Raw genomic sequence first — 24,574 nt, forward strand, 5'->3', positions numbered from 1 at the left:
GAGTCACCGTTCACTGTTGTTTGGCTCAGTAAAGCTCCATAATGAAAGGTCACGAATCATCAATTCTCGGCTGTTTATTTCTGTGGTGTTGTTACTCACCACATACCAGATGTCAGAGTTATTTAAATCACATTTCGCAGTCAGCTTTTTCGCATACAGGGTATCCTTATGAAACTGCATGCCGTAGAGTTTAATCAAAATAACAATCTTAAAAATAGAGGAACTTGTAAACGTGTGGAGAGACGTTTCATCACCTCATTCCCAGGCTGCTCCAATCTGGAGGCAAGTGTCAGTGTTATCGTAGCAGGCAGAGTTTTCGTTATAAAATTATTTTTGTTTTGTTTTTTTGTTTGATTTATTTCATTACCATATTGTATCTTAATTAACTGGATTCAGATTGAACTATAATTTTAATTGAGAGTCTCCATTGTCATCCACTTAGATGCAATTTAAGGTAAATTAAGTTAAAAAATAAATAAAAACATCTTCCTTCAGCTATCCAAGTTGCTGGAACACTACAGCAAATGCCATATTTGACAGGGTCTACTTTTGATTGGGCATGAAAAACAAAAAACATCATAAGCCATAAGGAGTGTAACAGCTGCTGCTGAAATTTGTGTTTCTCTTCAGGATCTCCTCGTGCACTATCAGTTTGATTTGGATGCAATTTAAGGATTTGTTATTGTTCTAAAAGTGACAATTGGTCTTCATTTTCTCTCATTTTCTTTCCCCTGTGTTTGAGCCAGAAGTCAGAGTCTGAAGAGGGCAGCTGGGCACAGGTAAGTGGAAAGCCTGTTGTATCTTAGAGGCAGAGTGAAAATGTCCAATTGTTTTGGTGAGTTTTGTTAAACATCGTGTTAAATGTGTTTTCTATTAGACTCTTGCCTATGGTGACATGAACCATGAGTGGATAGGGAACGAGTGGCTGCCCAGTCTAGGACTACCTCAGTACCGCAGCTACTTCATGGAGTGCCTCGTGGATGCCCGTATGCTGGACCACCTCACCAAGAAGGACTTGAGGGTGCACCTTAAAATGGTGGACAGCTTCCACAGGTACTAGACTTGCATCATACTTATAATATATATACAAAATGTATATAGTATGAGTTACTAGAGTAACTCATACTTTAAAGGGTTTTTTGGGAGGTTTTGAGCTGAGAGAGCATCTGTTTCTTTTTAACTTTGTTTTCCTGAAATCAGAACAAGTTTACAGTACGGGATCATGTGTCTGAAGAAGCTCAACTATGACAGGAAGGAGCTGGAGAGACGCAGGGAGCAAAGCCAGCATGAAATGAGAGGCAAGTACATCCAAGACACGAGTAGTTTGAGAGTGCCCATCTTCGCCAAGGCTGAAAATTTCCTCCACGATTTGTCTTTGAGTTCCTGGATGAAAACGGATAACTATATTTCTGTGACAGTTCCTTTAAATCATAAAATGAATAACTAACAGTTGTTCTTATTTCCGCTTTGTATGAACTGTATGTGGAATCTTACTCTATCAGAAATTTCCAGACTAACAGCTAGTCTAAAAGTATTTTAAATCTGGTAAAATGTGCAAGTTCAGTTGACACTTTTTCAGTTATAAAAATGTTATAATAAACCAAACATATGTAAAAACATTTGAAGCAAGTCCAGACTTGTCTCTGCAGACGTCCTGGTGTGGAGTAATGAGCGGGTCATCCGCTGGGTGCAAAGCATAGGCCTGAGGGACTACGCCAACATCCTGCTGGAGAGCGGTGTGCATGGAGCTCTGGTTGCCCTGGATGACAACTTTGACTACAGCAGCCTGGCACTGCTCCTCCAGATCCCCACACAAAACACTCAGGTACTACTGCAGCTGCACTGTGCAGTCTAGGCTAATTTTCTTTGGCAGATTTGACATCATTAAGTTGGGCTAACGTTTCTCCAGCTGAAAACAGAAAATCTTTATTGTGATTGAGATATTTTTTGGAGCTCTTTTTTTGGCATCGACATTGAAAAAAAAAAATTAAAGGTGTGAATTATGGGCAGAAATATCATCAGTCGCCAGCTTCAGTCCAAAAATAGAGGAATGTTGGTATCAGCCTTCAAAAGCCGGTGGAATCTAAATCAGAGCATGCAGATTTGCCAACTGTCACCCTGGCAAGTTTCCCTGTGAATTTTCACTGCTTATCTCATCTCTATACTCGGGTAAAATCCACGAATAACGTAATGTGTCAGCTGCCTCTGTTACCATGCAGCTAAGAATAGCTGGCCTTCTGAATGTGTTGTCTTTTTTTTTTTTTTTTTTGTTCTCCTTCCTCTTCCCCGCAGGCACGTCAGATTCTGGAGCGAGAGTACAATAATCTGCTGGCGTTAGGCACTGACAGAAGACTGGATGAGGTGAGAAGTAACTATCACCCACAAGACATCACACTACTGTGAGGTGAAATGTGAAAACTAAGCCTTTTAAAGGATTTCTAACAGTCACATTCTATCAACTTTATTAGATAGTTAAATATAACAAATACTCTTACAAATTTTTAAGTCAGTTTGTAAAAAAAATCCTAAATATCATGTTACCCTTTAAAAGTAATGAGCTCTGCCAGGATGTTTTGTTTTCACTTATATTGAAGCATTAAGCTTATCAGTGTTATTAAGCATCAGTTGCACAGGCCTATAGACAAGTTGGAGATCCCCTGGTAGCCTCTTGTTGCTATGGAATGATATGTCAACCAACCACTCGGCAGCCCCGACCGGTTGCTGGCTGTTGCTAGGTGAAATCAGTAGTAAAGGGGGTGCCGGACCATAAACCTTCCCGTGATTGCTTATCAGATTGCTGCTGTCACCCATAGTCTGTATGGAAGATGCCAACTTTAAACAAGTCATCAACTACTTACTGAATAGAAGTTGAAAGGATGCAACTCAAACCTGAAACAGAAAATGTTCCACTTCAAATAGTAGCTGTGCCTTACCACTGCAATCAACATGTTTAACAAAGGTGTAACTTCACTTTGAGAGGACAATTGTCCCGGAGGTTGCCAGGAGGGAAAGGGGGGGTCACAAACCGGTCTTAAGGCCTGAACCAGGTGGCAGGTGGTGAGAGCAAGAGCCGTTTGAACTCTGGATAGTAGTCGAAGACTACTCTCTTGGAGCTTTCTGCTCTCGCCTCAATTATTTAACTTTTCTGTCTAAAAACAAGCTTTCTATAATTCTGTTCTTCAGTGCGATGACAAAGACTTCCGAGGCCCATCGTGGCGGAGGCAGTTCCCTCCCCGGGACATCCACGGTATCAGTATGATGCCTGGATCAGCAGAAACGCTCCCTGCTGGATTCCGTCTCACCGCAACATCCGGTCACTCCAGAAGACTGCCCCCCGAGGGTAAGTGCACTTCAATTCTCACACATGACACTTTCGCATTTCTCAAGCCTGGCTTTCAAACAAAACATAGGTTATGTCTGCCTGTTGAACAGGGAGATGAAAGCATCTCACCTGGGAGCAGGAGTTCCTGCCCCTGCTGTGTGTGAGGAGCATTCTGACTGTGTCTCTTGTTCTCTCTGACTCTGTGACGGCTGCTCTGCAGTCCTCTATGAGGCGCTGGATGACAGTCCTGACGACATGTATTTGGATTGGTTTCAAGGTCAGCCCATCTGAAGGTCCTGGGCTTGTTGGCCCTGCGTGTGTTAATATTATTATTTGTAGTATTAGTCTACATATATTCCCTCCTCTTTACATGGTCTCTGCCAACCACTGTCCTGCTGTATCTCTCCTTTTCTTCGTGGTCTCTCACCCTCGCCTCTCTTTTCTCTTTCTATAATTAGCTCTCTTTAATATCCAACTCCAAGGGTATTGTTTTGCAGAGCTGCAAAATAGATGTCCTTTCACCCTGGTAGTTAAAAACAAACTAGGGGTCAAGTTATGGATTAGGACCCATGCTTGTTGGTTTAACCCTTGAAGTAATGAAGCAGCAAAACAAAAAGTGGCTGAGCGCTGCTATGTAAGTTGGCCTGAATCAGGAGGTTTACATAGGTGAACAGTACAAGTTGAATGTTTTACAAACTAAAACTGACAGTTTGTGCGATTCCTCAACCCTTTACTGTTAAAAGAGGACTCTGGCTAAAACAGTCTTAATAATAAAGGGCAATGCTGGTTTGTGAAATTTGGGTAATCACTGTAGTTTTGTGTTAGTTTTTTTTTTGTTTTGTTTTTTTTAAATGGTAATATTGTTCTTGCTAAAGAAATTGCTGAGATTTGGGAGCATTAGACTACTCTTCTTGCACTACACAGAAAGTTGAACCTCAATATAAATAATGGAAGTCTGCCAATTTGATGACAAACCCTGTATTTAAGAGAGTGAGATCTGAAAGCATAAACTGGGACACAAGTTAAACCTTAAACCACAGAGATTGACGTAGATGCTAAAAAAGGACAGAGCTGAACAGAAAGCCCTTCCACAGTTTAGCACAGTTCAGACACTGAGCACGGGTGCTGCTTTGCACAGTGGATTATCCCCAAAAAACCTACAACAAAGTTTAAAAGCACTGCATAATTCTGCATTGATGGTGCATAGCCAGACAGCTATAACATGACTGCATGTTGTAGCTGTCTGTCACCAGGAGACAGTGTCACAAATGACTAATATAGTCTAATTTTGTTCATGCTGGTTAAAGTAAACTCTCTACTGTAAAACTACTTATTAAACTACCTAATGAATGAGTAATTGTTTGTTTTATCTTGAAAGGTTTTGGGCTGTTAGGGGATCAGTTTAAAACCTGTGTGATCACCACACTGCTCTGAACTACCCTTTGTTGCCGCATTTCCATATCTCAGCAATTAAAACAACAGTCAGTTGTCACTTTCAGCTATACGTGACAGCCTTTATTAGGAAAATGAGTTCAACTTTTGAGTATTTTGAGCTCTTGTAAATATTAACTATTCGGCTATACTTTACCATTATGGATGGGCAGAAATTTGTACAAGTCAAGGAAAGTTTTGGTATTTCAGGTCCTACTAAAAATGAGTAAACTCAATCTGCTCATTAAGACTGTACTATATATCCTATATGCACACTATATAACTCAAGATCACAATAAACCTGAATTATCCTTTAAAGGAAATCATTATCAATTATGCCATGCAGCTATACTTGATGGGAACTCATCAAAATATACTGATTTTTGGCCAGCGTTCTCTTCTAACAAGGTGTTCCCAATAACACAGACACAGCCTTCGTGTGTTCCTCTGTCTCTACTCACTCTGTCCCCTGCTCACTGATATCTAGTCGCTGGTGATGTCCACTCAAAACAGGAACTTCCTTTGAGTGATCCATGACTACTTCTATGACGGTGTCACTACAAGTAACTGCCATTGTGTGGAAAAAGGAAGACAATGCTCCTGCAATAGAGGAGACTATATAGTTTCAGGCCCACAGTGACCACTACCATGATCAAAGTTTTTTGACTCTTCCACCTACTGAACTGGATGACCTCAAAAGAGCAACCAATGACTTTGCATTTTCATACAATACTTTGTCTTGCAGTTCTTGCATGTTATGCAGCTTTGCACAATTACCTCATTGTCAGGTAGAAGTAAAGATAGAATCAGATGCTATGGCTAGATCTCGCCCACATATGTGAAGGGATGCAGAGACAAAACAACATGGTAAAATAGAAGTGAAGAATACAACATGTACGGTACTTTTTTGAAGTTTCTCACGTGACTCCAAAAGCTGTCCACCACTTTGGATGTGATACAACCTTAGCTGGGTTCCTGGTTAGTTACTGGGTGAAATCAGCTGCAAAGAAGTTGCTGCACCAAAAACTTCCTAGTGATTGTTTTTGGTGGTGAGGGCTGCCTGTAGTTTTCATTGGTTTTCTGCAAATAGTCGCTAAGAATAATCACAGTAGTGGTAAAACTAAAAAAAAAAAAAGTGCGTCACAAACCATTTTTCCCTCACAACCGGTGTGACTTACACCCGTGTGACTGGGCCCTTACTCACTCGATCCTACATTGTCATCAAAATTGCGGCATGTCTAAAATGCTGGACAGGTTAACTTCACGTGGTTATTGGTCACATATCTGCAAAACCCTAATACAAATGGACAACATAAATGGTTCACAGCCCCCTGGTGGCCATTAGATAAAGTGCAGGTTTAAGTCACTTCTATGTTGAACACAGTCTGTGTGTATTCCCTAAACTTTAATCATGAAGATTTACAGTCATATGAAAGTACACTCTCTTTCAGTCATAGGATTTTATGTCTCTGCGTCCTCAGTTTGACTTTTAGTTAAAGTATTGAGAGGGTTTAACGTGTCATTTGTTTTTAAGTTTTGTGGGGGGGTTCAAATTGTGTCCTGAAATGTGAACTTTAGATTTTGATTACACAACTATAAACTTAACTAAAACTGCAAAATCTTTGCTTTAATATTAGATTTAATAAAGCTGATAGATTAAGGAATTTGGAAAGAAAGGGACCGAACTTCTTTAAAGACACTTCACATCTCATCCAAGAGGCTTCTTCAGATCTCAAATTAAATGTGGACACTCTAAATACCTGATAGACACTGATTGTATCAACATTCCTTTGTCATATTTGGATGAAATACAGACAAAAAAAGTGTTACTTTCAGTGCTCACAGTGCATTCTAGAAATCTTGTCCTTGGTAATTGTTTGGTAGGTAGTTCTTAGGTAAAAAAAAACAGTTCCCCCTCACTGCAGCCTCCTCTATTGCAGGAACATGCAACTCAGAAAAATGTTTCTTGTCCCTGTTGAGAATCTCTAACCTTGTGGTTTGGGGTGGTAACGAAGTAGAATAATGTTTCCTTTCCCTCTGGATCCATCTTGCACAGTAGGAATCTAAATATTCCTACTTCATGATAATTCCCCCCTCACTGTCTCCCCCTACAGTTGGACCATCTGCGGTGCAGCGACTGGATAGCTCCACGGTGAGAACCTACTCCTGCTGAGAGGAGGAAGAGAGGGACCTTAAACTGTACACTGTATGTAACACAACACAGAATCTCGCCCTGTCTAATGCACAGCTTTCCTCAGAAGCACTTAAAACAGATACTGGATGAAAGAGACGGGGGCCATTCCCCCCCCCCAGATAAGCATGTTTGTCTGGTTGGCTTGGCGAGGCTCTGCAGTGTTTTGGCCAGGTAGCGGTGATAAGGTGATAGGAGACAGCAGGGCATGCAGGGAGCTGTGGTCCCATCCTGATGTCTCCCCTTTAATGTCTGTCCAAAAAAGATGAGTCAGTTATGGTCAAAGCTTTAAAAATCAGCTTTTCAGATAAACAAGGAGCGTCTAACACAGAGATTAGTTAACAAAGTTCATTTACATGATTATGACTGTTTACGGCTGCCGAAGAAGTCCTTATGAAACTTATCCAGACTTCACAGATTACAAAGTGAGCTTGCCCTACTCTCCTATCCAACTGTTTTCTTTGTGCTGCCAGGTGCAATGAAAAACTGTAATTTCTCTGAAGTATTTTCTTTGATTTGGGATGCGATCTCACTGTGCCGTCTTTCTGCATCTGCACCACAGAGACGCTCCCTCACAATTTAACTAGCAACCAGATGCTAAAAGCTGAAAACAAATGTTTAAGATTCCAGTTTCCCAAACAATGAGACATTAAACATAATTATGTTTTGCTAAAAAAAAAAAAAAAAAAAAAAAGGTCCTTGAAAACAATTTCAAATTCTAGAAATGAGTCAGTAATCATAAAACTTTACAAGACCTTGGCTGAATGTTTACTAACGAAACAACATCCTAATACTTGAATCTTATGTCTTCTTGAATCAGCAGTTTGCTCAAACAGCAGTCTCCCCAAGCATAACAATGCATTCCAAATACATAGCAAAAAACTAAGAAGACAACAAAGAGGCTAAGTGTCCACAGGATGTTCCAAAACAAGCCTGATCCTGGCCCCACTCAATAACCCCAAGAACTCAAACATTTTACTACCAGGCACAACAGGACATCCCCAAAAGTCACCTGTCCATGACCTGACAGATCAGAGCAGATTTGTTATAAGATTAGGAAGGTGGTTTTATTGTTGTGGCTGTACCAGTTCAGGCATTTCAGTCATGCAATAAGGACTAAAGTTAAAGTGAAATAAGTGTGTAAGGAAAGGTAGAGCACAGCAGAGGGGGTTGAATCAATGACGGGAAAAGGTGCTGTGTTATAACTATAATCAGATCATTGTGCAGGCAGTTTCTAATGCTTTCACCAGCTTGTTGTACTCCTACACAGCAGAAAAAGTAAATGGTGTAAAGTTCAGAGCATTTCAGAAACTGAGGATACTGTACCAGAACCGTACAGTAAGATATTTGCATACCTTTGCAGGCTTCTCCATTTCTGCATTTCAGGATCAGCATTCACTGAAGGTGCAAAACTTAATAAAATATTTACCTACTTAGTTTTTGGGGGGGGATTTGTTTAGTAGCAACATTAAACCCACTCAGTTTGAAGTTGCAAAGCAGTAAAGCATGAAAACATCCGATGGGAGCGAAGAGTTTTATAGGCGCTATACAGCAGCAGACCTGTCATTATCTGCTGCTGTGTTCAGTTATGGTTCTGCTGTGCGCTGAGCCGCATTTTAGAACAGCTTACAGCCCAATACACTGTTGTTAAAGTTGTGTGCCTGAGCTGAAAGAACGCAATGGAGCCTGTCAGTAAACTGAGTGCATAAAAAAAAAAAAAAAAAAAAATGTGTAGAAGAAGACTTTAACACCATCCATTAAGCAGACAGGGAAGTAATTAATCATTATGAATAACTTAGTTACCTCAGCTATGTCACATGTATAAATGTGGACTATTTGATTTGGGGATGCATAAAATAAGATCAGGCTCTATGAAACTGCTGGTACCAAATGATCAATATTTACCTCTTAAAGCTGAAAACTATGTTTTCAGGAACCCTTGTGTTTTATTAATAAGAGCCAAATTCCCAGTCTCTTGACCTTTGTGCTGGTTCTTTGAATACAGGTTATATATGCATGCCAGTTAGAACAAGGGAGGAAAAAAAACTGCATCTTGGGCATCTGACTAAGTCCACTGTGGTGAATCTAGTGTGTTCTAACTTCATATTTCTATTCGCTGGATTTGAACTCCTATCCCCTTTAGTTTGACTATGTTCTTATTGGCTGCCCCTTGCAAACAGAATTTTACCATGTTGTAGGAGGGGATTCTCAAGGGTTTCCCCAGAGGGCAAAAGCAGGCTGCACATGAGCCTACGATGTATTTATTGGTGATCAAACACTCTGATTTCCTGTGGGCAATCCTTGCCTTGCCATTAATTCTCATCTGTTCCCAATTGGAAAAAAGTCCTGAAAATACCCCTGGGGCTCCTGTGCCTGAGCTGACCTCATTAGTTTTTCTAATCTGTTATCCCATCTGAAATTGAGCATTTAGATCACTCTTAAGTATGAATTTTTGCCTCACAGGGATTACTTTCATACACTCATTTCATGAAAAATTGGCCATATTTAATATGAGAATCTACAATTTTAACATAAAATATGGGGGATTTTAAGAGGTCCCTTTAAAAGTTCTTTTAAAGGCAGAGTCATTAAAATAAGGATGCCGCTAAATATATCTGAAAGCATGTTTATCCATCTTGTTTAGCTGATACCTACAAGAAAGGTCAAAGGTTCATCTCGAAACAGCTAAAACTGGGGTAAAAATAACTAAGTGCTCTCTCATTAAAATCTACTCACTGTTTCCCCTTAAGGTGCAGTTCTGAAAGGAGACTAATTAGTGGAGCTGCTGGACGGGTGAAACCTGCTGAGGAGTGAACCATTCTGACACGCACTGCCAAGAAGCCCTGCTCTCCTCTCTAACCCCGCCCCCCCCCCATCCACAACCCCTCTTCGTCCCCTATAATGTGGGCACCAGACGCCGGTGCTAAACTGTCCTGCAGGCTGCCCCATTGTCCCCATTTCTACCTTTTACATGTACAGTTACTTGTCAAAGCATAATGTACTGTGTATTTCTTCTACAGGAGATGTGTAGGTTATCTGTAAATTAATATAAATATGCCATTTTTAATATATATATATATATACCCATATAAATAAATATATATATATATGCACACACACACAAACACACACACAAACACATATGTATAAAAAGATATTCAGTTTGTGCAAAAAAAAAAAAAAAAAATCAACATCCCTGCCACCTCATTTAGTGGACCATAGATTACTATATGCTGCTCTTAACATATTACCCCATCCCTCTAGATCATTTTGTACATATGGTTTTATTTTTTCATTGTGCTGCTGCTGATGATGATAATGATAATTATGATATGATGATCCTGTGCTGCACCATAAAGAGAGAGGAAGAGACTGGATGTTGTGGCGAAACACACCCTCTAGTGGTGGAAAAAAAAAACAACTTCTAGCCCCCATTCTAGCAACTTCGTGATCCTTTCTTATGGACTCATTTTTAAAAAAGAAAAGCATTTTGAGGGGATGTGTCGACACGCAGGAAAAACATGCACTTTCTTTTAAAAAAAAAAACAAAAAAAAAAACTCATCAACTCAACGGACTATTTAGTAGCCAAGGACAAAATAAAAAAAGAGACGCCGATGCTCTCTGAAGTCGCACAAAACTTCCTCTCAGAGAACAAAGGGAAAAAAAAGAAGAGGCAGTGCGTCATACATAGAACATGTCACTTGTTGTACTGTATGTTTCGTCAGGCGATGCATTTACACAAAAAGGACAACTACACTTTTAGCCGAGCTGGCCTTCTCCCCCCTCCTCCCTCCTTTCAGACACAAACAGATGAAATAACTGAAAGACAGACTGCTTTAGCTCATAGTGTGTGTAGAGTGTATATGACCATGTTGAAGTGAGGTGACTTAATGATAAAACAAACAAACAAAAAAAAACCTGTTGCTTGCTGTGACTTACATTTGGTGTAACCGTTAACGCTTTGTTTTCTGTCAGTTTTCACAGGGTGACCTGCTGTACTGCCCTGTTATCTGTCTTTTAGTTATTTCCGACGGACGACTCAAAATCAAGTCTTAAAAGCTTTTAATTTGTTTTTACATCTTCGATTTGCACGAACAACAAATCGTTTTATTTTGTGTCCCCCCCTTTTTTTGTTTTATTTACTACTTTCTTGTACTTTGGTCGAAACAGTGGTGAGCAAACAAATTTTCATTGTCAATAAAAAAAAAAAAAAAAAAAAAAACTACTGTCAATGAATGAGTCTTCATTATTTTTCATGAAAACACATAGCCATACTTTGCATTCACATTATTATTACGTTGTTTTATATACATATACGAAGGGCATAACAATTTTACGTTATGCTAGTGGTTTACGAAAATAGCACCTGTAATGTAAGCCTGTTTTGCATGAATTGTTTTTGATTTCCAGTTAGTTTGAGTTTTGTCATTTAAGTTGTATTGTTTGAAAAGGTTTAGTTTTCGGTTAGTTTTTATTAGTTTCAGTGTTAAATTTAAACCATCAAATATTAAAACTATGTCTTATGTTTTTATTTTAGTTTAATTTCACAATCATTTCAGCTTTTATTTTTTCAAAAGTCTAGCTTTGAATTTCAGTCAACTTTTTTTCACCTCTAGTTGTAGTTTTAACTATAATAACCTTCATCAGAATATTAATAATTTGATTCTGATAACACAGGGTTAGTCGTTCAGTTAGATCTCACAGCCTGAAAGTGCGTTAATTGGATGGACTTTTAAAAAAGAAATGACATACACATATAGTAGCAGTCTAGTGGGCTTGTTTACACCACTGATCTTGTTGCTGTTGTTTTGTGTGTGTGTCATTTACTTTTTGTTCTGTAGTAAAAAATATTTCCCCCCCTTTTATGGTATTGCTCCCCTTTTAAAGACAAACTGAGGTATAAACCCAAAGCTGTGGCCTGAAAACTGACCTGTTTTTGGAAAATTGTTACACCCCGCACATACAGTTAGGTCCAGATATAGTTGGACAATTTCAGTTTTGTTTTGTTTTTTTAGCATTTTAACAAAACATATTCATACAGTTACATTTGAATATGGATCTAAAGTGCAGACTCTGTTTTAATTTGGGCTTATTCACATAAAAATTCAACAAATGTTTGGGAACTTTAATATGTAGCCACCTATTTTTCAAGTGCGCAAGGGTAATTGGACAAAAGTTTTAAGAGCTCATGGACAGGTGTGAATTTTTATCAATTAAGCAGGTGAAAGTGCAGCACTTTGCTGATGCAGTGAACCCTCAATCTGTCGTATAAAGGAGCAACACCATGCTCAAGATGCAAAAAACAAAGATACAGTGGGGGAGTTGATTTAAGACAATGACCTCATAAGCTAGGTTACATGCTAAAAGGCCTTCCATGATAAAGAAAAATCTCTTGTAACACGCAATTCATTGCGTGTTACAAGAGATTTGTGATGCCTTTGTGAGAAAAAGCACCACAAAATGCCAACTCTGCAGCCAAAATGTATCCAAAAATCAAAACAAGGACAAACAACATCCCATAATGGGATGTTCACAAACTGAAAGGTTCAGAAATGGGTAATCAACACGACCCATAAAGATAAGAAAGTGGCCCCCAACTAGCAACCATTAGTGAAATCGGTAAAAGTGTCTGGACAGAGCCCAGTTTTCTTCCCTCAGGCTTTGAGACAGCTAAATTCATCTTCCACATTAGCACCACGAATATAAAAACTTTATGACTAAATTATCTGTTCATTCATTTGGATTTAGCTTTTGTTAGTAACATTAAGTGACTACATTAACAAATGCTAAATGTTTCATATGACGTTTTTGTTCACCCCCTTGCATTAAACACAGAAGTCTGCACTTTAGTTGCGTTACTATTGTTTCATGACAGTCCTTCTCTGATGGCCTAAAGAGCCAAAATCATGAAAATGATTATTCAGTTATTTCTAGATCTAACTGTATGATCCATTCAAAATAAGAATCCACTTGTGTGGATCTGGAATGGTTTCCAAAGGTTAGACGCCTTTGTCTACCTTTTCTTAATTTAGAAAACAAGAAAAATTTTTATTTCACTGAGAAATTTGGCTCACATTTGCAGCACTTTGTGCGTAGCGTGAGCATTTTCGCACACTTATTACCAATGGAGTGACTTTTGTGTTGCCAAAAACTACTCAGAGTGTCCAGCTGTTGTCCCACTGATGAACTCAGGCTGCACTGTGTGTGGACGCTCTCTCTATTTGCTTCTCGATGTCTTTAAACACCTCTGGGTCCTCAATAGTTGGAGATATCTGTGGAGAAAAAAAAATCTTAACATGGAAAAAAACGTATAAGAATTTTGAAAGTACCTTGTAAGTGGTTCCTTGTGTCTTTTTTTTTAAAAATATATTTATTTTTGGAGTTTTTGCTTTTATTTTGATAAGTCATTAGACAGGAAAGCCTGGGGCAGCACAGGAAATGGCTTGCATCTTGTTGGTTTGCTTCCTTGACTTTTGCCTTCAAAAATGTCTTGGCACTATTTTTTAACTCTTCCCGAAAAGACTTAAAGTCATCCTGGCCAAGATAGTAAAGCAGACCCAAACCATGACACTAGCTCCACCGTAGCTTTACCGCTTCATAGATGAGATGAGGTTTTTGTTTTGGTGCACAGTCTGTTTTTTTTTCTTTCCAGCTAGCCATTGTGGATTTTCCCAAAAAGTTTTGTCTAAAGAGCTTTTGTGTCTTTGGAGAGCAGTGGCTTCCTTCTTCAGTATTTTCCTTATGATGGGCACATTAATGAATATTTTTAGCAAGTTAAAGATTCCTGCGGGTCTTTTGTCGTTACCCTTGTGTTCTTTTGCACCTCTTTCAGATGCAAAAAACCTGAGGACCCACTTAGTCCTCAGGTTTTTTCCCCCCTTTGAAGACATTTTTGATATTGTACACCATATAAACACCGAAGTATTTAGAAGTGCTCCTGTAGCCTAGTGTCAGGAATAGAAATATTTTACTGCTATTATTTGCTGTTATTTTATAATCATCATTACCATTTCATGTGATGTTGCATTCAGATGCACTCAGATGTTCAAAATATATTGGTATTATATTAGTCTTTATTACAGGTTCAGTTATAATCAGTTGAATCTATAATTTAAAGGTTTTTGAATGTTTTATATTCTTACACATAGTCTTCAGTGGGGGAGAAGCTGATTGCAGGCTGACAGGAAACGGTGTGCTTTTGCAGAAGCGAAACCGAAAGCAGAGCGAGTGCAAGCCATAATAAAGAGTTAGTATGCATTTATCTTTGATTTAAGAAGTTGTGCCTGTATGAGTGACATTTTCTACAGGAAGTGCACTTGATGTTCCAGGAGATAAGCGACAGCGAGGCGGGCTAACAGGAAGCATCAGCCGTCGACACGAAGAAGATGATGTTCTATGTTAAAAGTCATTGTGGTTTTGGTGTGACGTAAATCTGCCTAGTAACAGAAAAGGGGGGCTGTACAATTCTTAACCCCATAAAACAGTTGTCTGAATATGAGAAAGACAGTTCAACACTGATTGGGTTGTTGAACTCACACATGTGTTCATTAAAATGCCGTCTAAATTGCACACGCCTGGATCTGTGGTTTTATGGATTCTTCTCTCAACATTGAACCCTAACATTTGGGGGCTCGTTCCGGTGAGAGAGAGGAATAACCCTGGGTGGGGTTTTGGTGAGATCCGGGGTCCGTGGCAATTGGACGGGCAGACGGTAATCAGTGGTGAAAGTGAGCAGGCATTCCCGGGGCATTAAAGGTAAGACACTGCCTGTTGAAATATATTTCCAAAAGGTGTCACATTGGGCATGTCAAATTAAAAGCCTGGTCACTGTAATTACTGGTGAAGGTCTGTTTTGAGTTTGATGGGAATTTCATGAGCATGCTGGATGAAGTAAGGATAAGTGATAAGTAAAAGTAATGGGTTCAAGTCCCAAAGAAATGTAGAAAGTAGGGAATTGGTCATTTCTGTGGGTTCAAGTCCCGCTGGACATTGGGTCTATCTTGTGATGGTCATCTCGTGGGTTCAAGTCCCCTATGTCCACAAAGGTAGACCTGCCTCAATCTTAATCCTGGTTTGGATGTAGATTGTTGGTTCAAATTACTCTAAATTTTTCTAGAACGACAGCGGCGTCTGTTAAGAAGCGCATTTTCTCCTTGGTAACGCTTGCACTAAGGCAGGGCGCTGACCTTAGGCCTACTAGGACAGTAGGGATAGTACCGTCGACAACGGGGAGAGGTTGGGAAACTCCGAAATTGCTAGGGGTTCAAGTCCCCTATTCTTGCGCTTTTTGGCTACCGGTAAATTAAGTTAGGGCTAGAAATCTGGACAGAGCAGTTCGAGTCTGGTCTGGTGAATTGATTGCAAAAAAACCTGAGGTTTGCCCGTTCGAGTCGGTTATGGTAAATTTTCGAAATTTGTAGGAGCGACAAGGCCTAAAAAAAAAATCTGTGCAGTTGTAATTTAAGACGTCTGTAATATAAAATATGAGATCTATGAGTAGGATCAGTCTCTATGTCAGTCATGCACAGCCGGATGTGCACTGATTGTGTGTGTAAATGCAAATGAGCAGCAGTGACGCGCAGAGAGGGTGGTTTTTCAGTTTTCGAGAGGACTGAGAGCTTTTTGCTAAATGCCTGTATATAAGAGCTTATTATGAGAGTGTAAATACAGTGTGAATATATTAGTGTGGATGTATAGTAAATGACTGAATTTTGATAGATGTACATTTCGTGAGCCATAAATGTTGGTGTGTTTTATTTTCAGTTATGTGTGTGTGGGGAGAAGCCGTGAGGATGATGAGAGGTTTCAGTTTTCTTTTTCTTTTCTTTTGACTTGCTCTTTCTGATCATGGAAGGCATGTCCAAAATACTCGTATGAAAGCGTATTTTGTGTGATTTTAACTGTGTGAATGCTGTCAGTATTTGATTTGAGTGACTCTGCATGATTTGTCTGAGTGAGTGGAAAATGGAAGTTTGAGAGAGAGAGGCAGTGTGTGAGACGACTCATGGCGTCTGAAAGAGGTTAGAACCTTTAAAAGTGTGTATGAAAGAAAGGGGTATGAAATATATTTCTTTTGTGATGAAAAGTAGGATGTTTTAAAGTTTGACAGGTTGAGTTTATTTTTCTGATTGAAAACACATAAGTATATACACTTGGGAAGCCCAGTTAAGAGATTATTGGGTGACTGATGCTATAAAACTGACCTAAAGAATGGTCCTGTGCGTGGAGAAGTGTTAGTTGTCCTGATGTTTGGAAGAGCTCTATTTAAAAGTGTGTGTGAGAGGAAGGTGTGTGTGTGACTGATGATGTCAGGGGAGCTCCCAGAGAAATAGACAGATGAGTTAAACTCTAAGAAGATGAAGCGAATGCATGTTTTAAGAAAAAGTAATAAAGTAATAAAATTATATTAATTACAGGGTTTAGAAAAGAGACAGACCGAGAGAAATAAATACATGAACTAACAATCACATTAATGAATTGAAAATGCACGTACACAAACTGTTACATGTGAAATTATTGTTGGAAAGTTTAATAAAGAAAGCAGTTTACACTCCTTTAATTTCCAGAACCAGTGTGTCCCCTAGGCCTGATAACACTCTTGCCCAGTTGGCTCCTGTAGTAGGCGGGCATGGAAGGCTGGACAGCCCATGACGGGTAAGATCCCACCTCGAAACCCTGGGACAACCTAAGGCAAGGCGCAGTCACGATTGCTCGAACCTAAGTCCCGGAGTGACCTTGGAGTCACTGGAGGAGACGGATTTAACAGGTAAGGCCACTGGGCACAGACAGAGGAAATGTCATTCACAATGACCAGTGATGAGCCAAAGAGAAAAACACACCCTGTCAAAAGGAGTTTGAAACACTGCAAAAGAAACATTTACAAGATCACAAAGATCATAAAGAAACATTTATAAAAATCACACATACAAACAGAAAATGCACTAACCTTACAGAGATAAGCTCATGAAGAGTAATGCATAGATAGTGATTAAAACTTGGCAAAGAACACAAACATATGTAATTAAATCAGCCTGCTAATTACATGAGTGTTAAAATGGTGTGAATGTTGAAGAAAATACACTTAAAACACACTTGGATAAAATAGAGTGGTTGTGGAGTAACTCAAAAGAAGCTGTATGACAAGGGAGTGAGTTATGGAAAAACAAAAAACAAAAGAAAAGTGTCTATAAGAGTGACTCAGGAGTGCTCTTGCACTGATTTATCAAAGTAAGTGATTAGTATAGAAAGAAAATGAAAATAATTCAATAATGTGACAAGGTTTAAACATGTATTCCTCTTGTTAAGTTGGCTGTTGAGCTGTGGGTTTATGCAAATTAGCTGGAGTGAGTGAGTGACAAAGACACTTCCTGTGTGTGTGTGTGTCGGAGGCTTTCGGTTCAGTTCAAGAGAGAGCAGTGGCTGTTGAAGAGTATTGGGAGAAATATATAATGGTAAAGTATCAGGATATTTGGTTACGGTGGTCAGGTCTGTTCAGAGGGCAGATTTGGACAGGAAATTTATAATTTAAGGATGATATGTGGTTGAAATTGGTTTTATCTTGTGCTGAATGAAAACGGTCTTTGATCTTTGACGAGGTTTTTAGTGTGTTGAATGGGTGAAGTTTAAGATTGTTTTAGATTTTTGAGGCTGTTGTTTCTATTTCCAGAGAGGGTGTTTAATTAAGACATGGATATGTCTGAGAGGGGCACCAAAAAAAAAAAAAAAAAAATTTTTGTAGTAGTGCACTCAGGAAAAAACCTGTCAGGTGATTTTGTTTGGTACTTTGATGAGCTAATAATCAGCTCTCTTTTCATTTTTGTTCTAAGCAGGCCTGGAGGAGAGTGAACTGACGGCGCTGACAAAATTACTAAGTACGAAGATCAGGTGGGCTTTTCAGATCACAATTGGCGGCCAGTCTCTGTCTAAAGAAGGATTGTATCGATTCATTCCAGTCAAAAGTATAGAGAACTATTTTCCTGAAAAGGAAAAGGAAATAAAACAACAAATGATTGAGCTCATTTTGCTGATGTGGAGCATCTGATGACGTGCGCAGAAGGCTGCAGTATCAGCAAAAAATATCAGGTGTGAATGCGTGTGAGTGAATGTGAGTGTGAGGGGACCAAGGGGGAAATAAATGAAAGGACAAGTGGGAGACTTAAATCTGGGGATGCTGATTTTGGGTTGCTGATGTATGTTTGGAGAAAATTTCTTTTTACTGGGGTTAGATTATGGGATTACATTATATTGTTGGGAGAATGCTAAATGCTAAAAGGGAAACATTGTTTGGTGTAACTTAAGTTACCATTAACGGAGGTAACACATGATTAATAACAGTTTTGTTTAAGTTTGTTTTTGTCATGACACAGACTGGATCATAGAGGGAGAGTATGAAATGTAAAGTACAGGTTTTGTTTCCAGGAAGTCCCAAGGATCCAGACTTTGCATGGAGCAACGATTTAGAGAAGATTTGACATGATGATAAAATTGATTTTGTTCCTTAAACACAGGTTTTCAGGGCTGAAGCAAAACACCGGAGAGGAGAATTGCTGAGCTGTTCTGAGAAATGAAATGACTAACCTTTTTTCCTTGTAATTTCCTAAGCTTGGGTGGAGCATTTTGAGTTTTTTGCCACATGAGATGTGTCAAAAAAGAGAGGGATTTAAGATTTAATTTGTTTAATTTGAAAAGGGGTTTTACTAGGATTTTATAATGATTGGGGTTGTTTGATAATCTAGATATAGTAAAACTGAGGACTTGTTAAAAGAAAGGATTAAAATGAACTGAATTCTGTTTAGAAGATAAATTGCTGGTGTGAATAAGAAGTTGTACACCAAACTTAAAGGGGAAATTGTGGGAATAAAGGATATGCTTTGGGGAAAATAGTGAAGATTTGATGAGTAGAAAATGTGGGATTTCTTTTTGATTTTTAGGATAAGTTGTAACAGTGACATAATGCTAGAATGTTGTTATAAGGTAGGCTTTAGGGTAGAGGAGAGCTTTTTATGAGGATGTTAAAAGTCTCGCTGACTCAAATGAATAATATTGGAGATTATATATGTAGAAATGATTTTCATACACATTGCATTTTTGTGCTTTTGACGGAGTTGTGGCTCAGAGAGTCGTCTCTTGAGGGTCATAAACTTTTGGTTAACGTTATGATTAGCCAATCTACTGTGAGAATGACCTGAGTTATTGAAGGATTGCACACGCTTACAGACATATAGAGTTCATTAAGACCTGACAGTATTGATTCCAGGCAAAAGGCCTGAAATCCATTTAGCATTTAACTGAATAGGAGTTTCGTTTGTAACTAAACTGTGTGACATGTAAAATATGGAGATAACACATGCAGTTCTAACTTAGTCCTCTTATATAAAAAGCAGTTACAGAATACAGAAATACAGAAAACAGAAGCAAAGGGAGAAAGCTTATATATGTTGGTTAAGTCTGATAAAGTTTAAGTTAGAAGGAGTCATTACATTAAAAGCAGCAAAATGAAATAAAATGATATATTCAAACAGGTTATCACCCAGGAAATGGGAGTTCAAAATACAGTGAGAGTTCAGTTTTTAGCTATGATGAAGTTTATCTAGGAGCAATTAACTAGGTGCTTACACTTAGTGATTAAAATGGTTGTTTTTCTTGATCCTTGAGTAGAATAAGTGTTTAGGATTTTTCTTGTGAAAGGTAATTTTAGGCCAGAGCTGTGACAGTACAGGATGTTGAATAGAGTGAACAACAGGAAACATATGACAGCAGTGCTGTAAGACTGTTAAAAGGCTGTAGATTGAGATGAGTGATGTTTAAGATTATATAGGAACAAAAGTCAGAAAGTCAAAACATAATTAGGTTTATGCTTTTGAATGAAGAGAACAATTGAGGAAACAGAGTAAGTTAGAGCATAGTAGGGAGAAGGTTTTTATCCATTACAGTTAAGGTGGATCTAGTCTTAGACTAGGATCTACTCCGTGAATTATTAGTTTCGGTTATGCTTTTCGTTGTTTTGGTGACCTCTGGATGTCATCCAGAGGTCAAAAGGGAAGTGTCAGGAATAGAAATATTTTACTGCTATTATTTGCTGTTATTTTATAATCATCATTACCATTTCATGTGATGTTGCATTCAGATGCACTCAGATGTTCAAAATATATTGGTATTATATTAGTCTTTATTACAGGTTCAGTTATAATCAGTTGAATCTATAATTTAAAGGTTTTTGAATGTTTTATATTCTTACACATAGTCTTCAGTGGGGGAGAAGCTGATTGCAGGCTGACAGGAAACGCGGTGTGCTTTTGCAGAAGCGAAACCGAAAGCAGAGCGAGTGCAAGCCATAATAAAGAGTTAGTATGCATTTATCTTTGATTTAAGAAGTTGTGCCTGTATGAGTGACATTTTCTACAGGAAGTGCACTTGATGTTCCAGGGAGATAAGCGACAGCGAAGGCGGGCTAACAGGAAGCATCAGCCGTCGACACGAAGATGATGTTCTATGTTAAAAGTCATTGTGGTTTTGGTGTGACGTAAATCTGCCTAGTAACAGAAAAGGGGGCTGTACAATTCTTAACCCCATAAAACAGTTGTCTGAATATGAGAAAGACAGTTCAACACTGATTGGGTTGTTGAACTCACACATGTGTTCATTAAAATGCCGTCTAAATTGCACACGCCTGGATCTGTGGTTTTTATGGATTCTTCTCTCAACATTGAACCCTAACACTAGTTAGCAGACTTTTTATGTCTTTATTTACAATGTCAAAGGATCTTCAAGACTGTTTAATGTTCAATCTGCTGCAGACTGGACATTAATGGTCTTGAAGCTGTCAGGTTTCTAGTCCAAAGCACAACTTTGATGGTGATAAATAACAGGTAATAGTCCAGAAAGCGAGAGAGTGGGCGCTGTGTGTTCTTCCTCCTGCAGAGTGAAGGCACAATGCATGAAAACAACAACAAACAGAATGTTTTCTGAACAATCAATGCAGAGTCACACTGAAACTTTTTGCGCAGCTGAAAAATCTGTTGACAAATCTACCATATGAGGAGGTATTCTCAAGTTATTCTCTCCTGGAGACTACTGAGACACAAACTCCAAAGAGAAATCTTTGGAGTCTGAAAACTCAAAAGAGCCTCAATTTTGTTTTGAATGAGTGTGGGGGCTTACTAATGCACCATCGTCGCTCAAATTCTAAGTAGCAAAATTAGCATTACCATCTCCAGGGTTGCTGTAAAGCCTTTGCAAAAGCAAAAAGGTTTTATCCTGCAGCATCTACTTTTAAAGAAATGTTTGATGATAATAATGCACTACATGTGTCCTTAACAGCTGAGTCTTACCTTGTAGGGCTTGCCATTGACCAGACTGGATAAAGCGGAGCGAGGAATCTTTCCAGAACGTGTCTTTGGCAACCCGCGGACAAAGAGCACTTTCTTAAAGGCAGCCACTGGACCGACGGTGTCTCTCACAAGTTTCACAATCTCATTTATGATCTCCTCTTCTGTTTTCTGCACACCTGAGACGTGTAACACATGATTAAAGCATGAAACATTAATACTGCCTGTAGTTTTATTTTATGCCCTTAATTCCTTGCAAAATTATGACACCCAGTGAGTATTCCTCACCATTCTTGAGCACACACAGAGCCAAAGGAACATGACCCTTCAGAGAGTCTTCGAGCCCTACCACAGCGCAGTCTCCCACTGCAGAGTGCTGCAGCACTGACTGTTAAAAAACACAAATTATAACCGTCAGAAAAACATTGGCATCCTCTTCATCTACATCTGTAACTGCTCTGATACCTCCTCCAATGCTCCAGCAGAGAGCCTGTGGCCTGCCACGTTGATGACATCATCAGACCGGGACATGACGTAAAGGAAGCCCTCCTCATCCAAAAAGCCAGCATCCATGGTGTCGTAGAATCCCTTAAGTCACATTTGGATCAGATTAAAAGAGCAGCTTAAAGTCTAACCACAGGAAATTCCTTCAGACAGTTTAAACATCACTCATTTTTAAGGGCTACAAATACCTAAAGTTGATCTACAATGCAACATGTCTAACACTAGAGGGACACCTCCTCCTATATTATTTCGGCTTGTCAAACTGTGGGCCACAAAGCCTCTGCAGGTGGGGTGTGGATAACACAGGAACAATAAAAAAAACTCACTGTAGAGTTGAGTTTTTTCCTTAATAAACTGTTCAAAGAAACAGGTTTTAAATCTTTTTAAGCTTCTTAAATTATTAATCCTGGAAAAGGTTCAAGAACCACTGAATTAGTCAGGAGTGCTGAAGGAGAATTCTTTATTAATTGTCTTTATTTTCCGCTCTTTTGTGACTAATTTGACTATTTAAATATAGCAAGAACACATAAAAAATGGAAATAGTCTTTTGCACTATACCGACAGTCACATATGAATTAATCCCAATGTTTGATGACCAGCGAGCACAACAACTTACTGGAAACTTTGTGAAGTAGAGTTTCTTGAACAGATCTTGATTCTGCCATAAAGACAATGCCGCCCCAGGTGGTAAAGGCAATCTTAAAGAAGAAGTACAAAATTAATTCAGATAACTGTATGAAAAAGTCTGATTCATGACTGTTTCTATATAGCAACACAGATAATCAAAATCTGATCAATATATTCTATTAAGCTGCTTTTAAATTGTTATTGATGAAAAAGGGGGTTTTTTGCCTGTAGTTTTGGGTTCATGTTCCTAAATCATGGTGGATGCCGTCACCATGCATGATTAAAATGTGTAAGGAGGCTAAAAAGAAACCTGCAGCCACTTTGTTTATTTAATCTGTTCATGTTTTTGGCAATTTTCTAGTAAAAACCACGGTGGCTAAGAGCTGTAACACATCACACATTTCACAGACTCTCCCGCCTGCCTGTAAGCTTACTCTGTAAATATTCACACAACTTTATGAAGCTGTTTGAGTCCAGGCTGGCACAGACTTTCTGGATACGACAAGCAAGTACAATAGCACAGCTGTTCCTGTCTGAGTGTAGCTCTGCCTGTCATTATCTCAGGATGCACTGTGACATGGAGTCCTTGGAAATCCCCCTTGGCACTGAGTCAATACCAGCAATTACAAAGAACAAGGGAGTGAAGTGATAACAGATAGGTAGAAGACTGGAAGATAAGCCTGTAAAGAGAGTCATAGCTTCCTGATGAAGTCCACTTAACACAGGTAGCTCTTTCATGAAGACGTGCATGTACACCCCCGCCTCCCAACTCCAGCAATAGCAGTGAGTGCTATTTATAGTCACATGCTTGTTTTTAAAAAGTAAATAATTACCCTTAATGATTAAAAGATTCAAAGTCCACATTTCACCTGTGTACAAAGAGCTTATATATAATATTTTGAATGTCTGTGTCCAAGTGAGAGGCCCAGAAGAAAGAAAGGTGAAGCGATAACTAAGCCACTCACGCTGCTGTGAACACATGCACCTGGCTTACCTCACCACAATATTTCCCAGGCTTCTTGGCTTCACCTCCTGCATGTTATCATCGATCACTGTGACTAGAGGAAAGGGAAAAGAGTGCGTTTCAAATTCAGAGGTGGTTCTATCCCCCCGCTGGCAAACTGGAAGTGCAAAAAGCTTAAACGTAAGACAGGGAATTGCAATCAGAAGGCACACTTTTACCCTGATATCCCTCACGCTGTAATCGTGGGGGTAACACACTGAATACAAAGAGGTCATTTCTTACCATTGTAACCTGGAACCGGTTTGCCAGTTTGGCCTGCAGGTGGCGTGAGTGAGTTTCCCAGACCGATACAACTGGAAGTAATAGCTGAGCCAGTTTCTAACAGGATACAAAGAAACACAAGGATTCGTGAAAAATTTATATGGGCTGGGCGGGGGGGGGGGGGGGTCTGGATATGTGGTGTAATGTAACCGTTTTACTGTCCTGTATGAAAACCCTTTCATGGGGCACTGATCAAAAGAGTCTGCGTGGCGTTGTGTTGCCTCTGCGAGCAGCGTTAACCTACATTGAACTAAACTATGACAGCTCCTATGGGCTCTCCCCGACTCCACCACACAACTATGCTCCATTAACGGCAAAGACTTGCCTGGCAGGCCTGTTAGCCCACCCACCGAAGGAATAACAGAATCAATCCAGCTCAGTGGGGAAGATTACATCAGAAATCACACAGCAGCAGGCAAGCCCAGCATCTGTGAAGAAACAGTCCTCCTTTTTAAGTCGCTGGGTGAACATCAGTCTCCCGGCATACATACGAGAACAAAGTCTGCCTTCGTGTCTTCATTCTCACTGGCAAAGAATTTGCTTAAGCTCAGCTCGTGTTTCAGTTAAAATGCACACAACAGGTAACAGACAACACAATTGTTTCTATCATTTTCATCCGTCCATGTAAATGTTTTTATTACTTTATCTCTTTATACATGCTGTTTGCACAAAGGGCAAGAATAATCTTACAGAAGTTTAAGGGACTTATTATATTTTCTCTTTTTTCCCCCAGTCATACCAGGCAGACACACACACACACACACTTTTGGAAGATGTTCTACATAGTTTTTTCATACACTTCCACCTGCAAATCTGTTTGTGAGGGGGGCAGCCAATCAGAACAACGTTTGCTCGTGCTATAGTCACACAAGGGAAAATAGTGGCT

The 24,574-nt window shown here is 39.3% G+C and overlaps 2 protein-coding genes across 7 annotated transcripts in view; one reads left to right on the forward strand and one right to left on the reverse strand.

The window, feature by feature from the left end:
- ppfia2 (PTPRF interacting protein alpha 2) overlaps positions 1–10,843 on the forward strand; it is a 107,976-nt gene extending 97,133 nt beyond the window's left edge. For 2 of the 4 annotated variants that reach the window (XM_039601554.1, XM_039601553.1), the window contains 8 exons: positions 750–779; positions 878–1,053; positions 1,201–1,298; positions 1,650–1,825; positions 2,293–2,361; positions 3,184–3,340; positions 6,868–6,959; positions 9,695–10,843. In XM_039601554.1, coding sequence (XP_039457488.1) covers positions 750–779; positions 878–1,053; positions 1,201–1,298; positions 1,650–1,825; positions 2,293–2,361; positions 3,184–3,340; positions 6,868–6,926 — 765 coding nt within the window. In that variant the 3' untranslated portion in view covers positions 6,927–6,959; positions 9,695–10,843. The other 2 variants (XM_039601552.1, XM_039601551.1) reach the window with 2 other exon arrangements.
- Positions 10,844–10,992: 149 nt separating this feature from the next.
- The window catches only part of acss3 (acyl-CoA synthetase short chain family member 3), a 56,886-nt gene continuing 43,304 nt past the window's right edge, over positions 10,993–24,574 (reverse strand). For 2 of the 3 annotated variants that reach the window (XM_039601555.1, XM_031746396.2), the window contains 7 exons: positions 23,650–23,745; positions 23,398–23,461; positions 22,393–22,474; positions 21,738–21,860; positions 21,561–21,660; positions 21,276–21,451; positions 10,993–13,217 (listed from right to left, as the gene is read on the reverse strand). In XM_039601555.1, the coding sequence (XP_039457489.1) occupies positions 13,134–13,217; positions 21,276–21,451; positions 21,561–21,660; positions 21,738–21,860; positions 22,393–22,474; positions 23,398–23,461; positions 23,650–23,745 (725 nt within the window). In that variant the 3' untranslated portion in view covers positions 10,993–13,133. Of the gene's footprint in view, positions 13,218–20,571; positions 20,860–21,275; positions 21,452–21,560; positions 21,661–21,737; positions 21,861–22,392; positions 22,475–23,397; positions 23,462–23,649; positions 23,746–24,574 lie in introns of those variants that run through there. The other variant, XM_031746397.2, reaches the window with a different exon arrangement.

This window comes from Oreochromis aureus, linkage group 17 (assembly GCF_013358895.1).
Source record: "Oreochromis aureus strain Israel breed Guangdong linkage group 17, ZZ_aureus, whole genome shotgun sequence".
Lineage (NCBI taxonomy): Eukaryota > Metazoa > Chordata > Actinopteri > Cichliformes > Cichlidae > Oreochromis > Oreochromis aureus.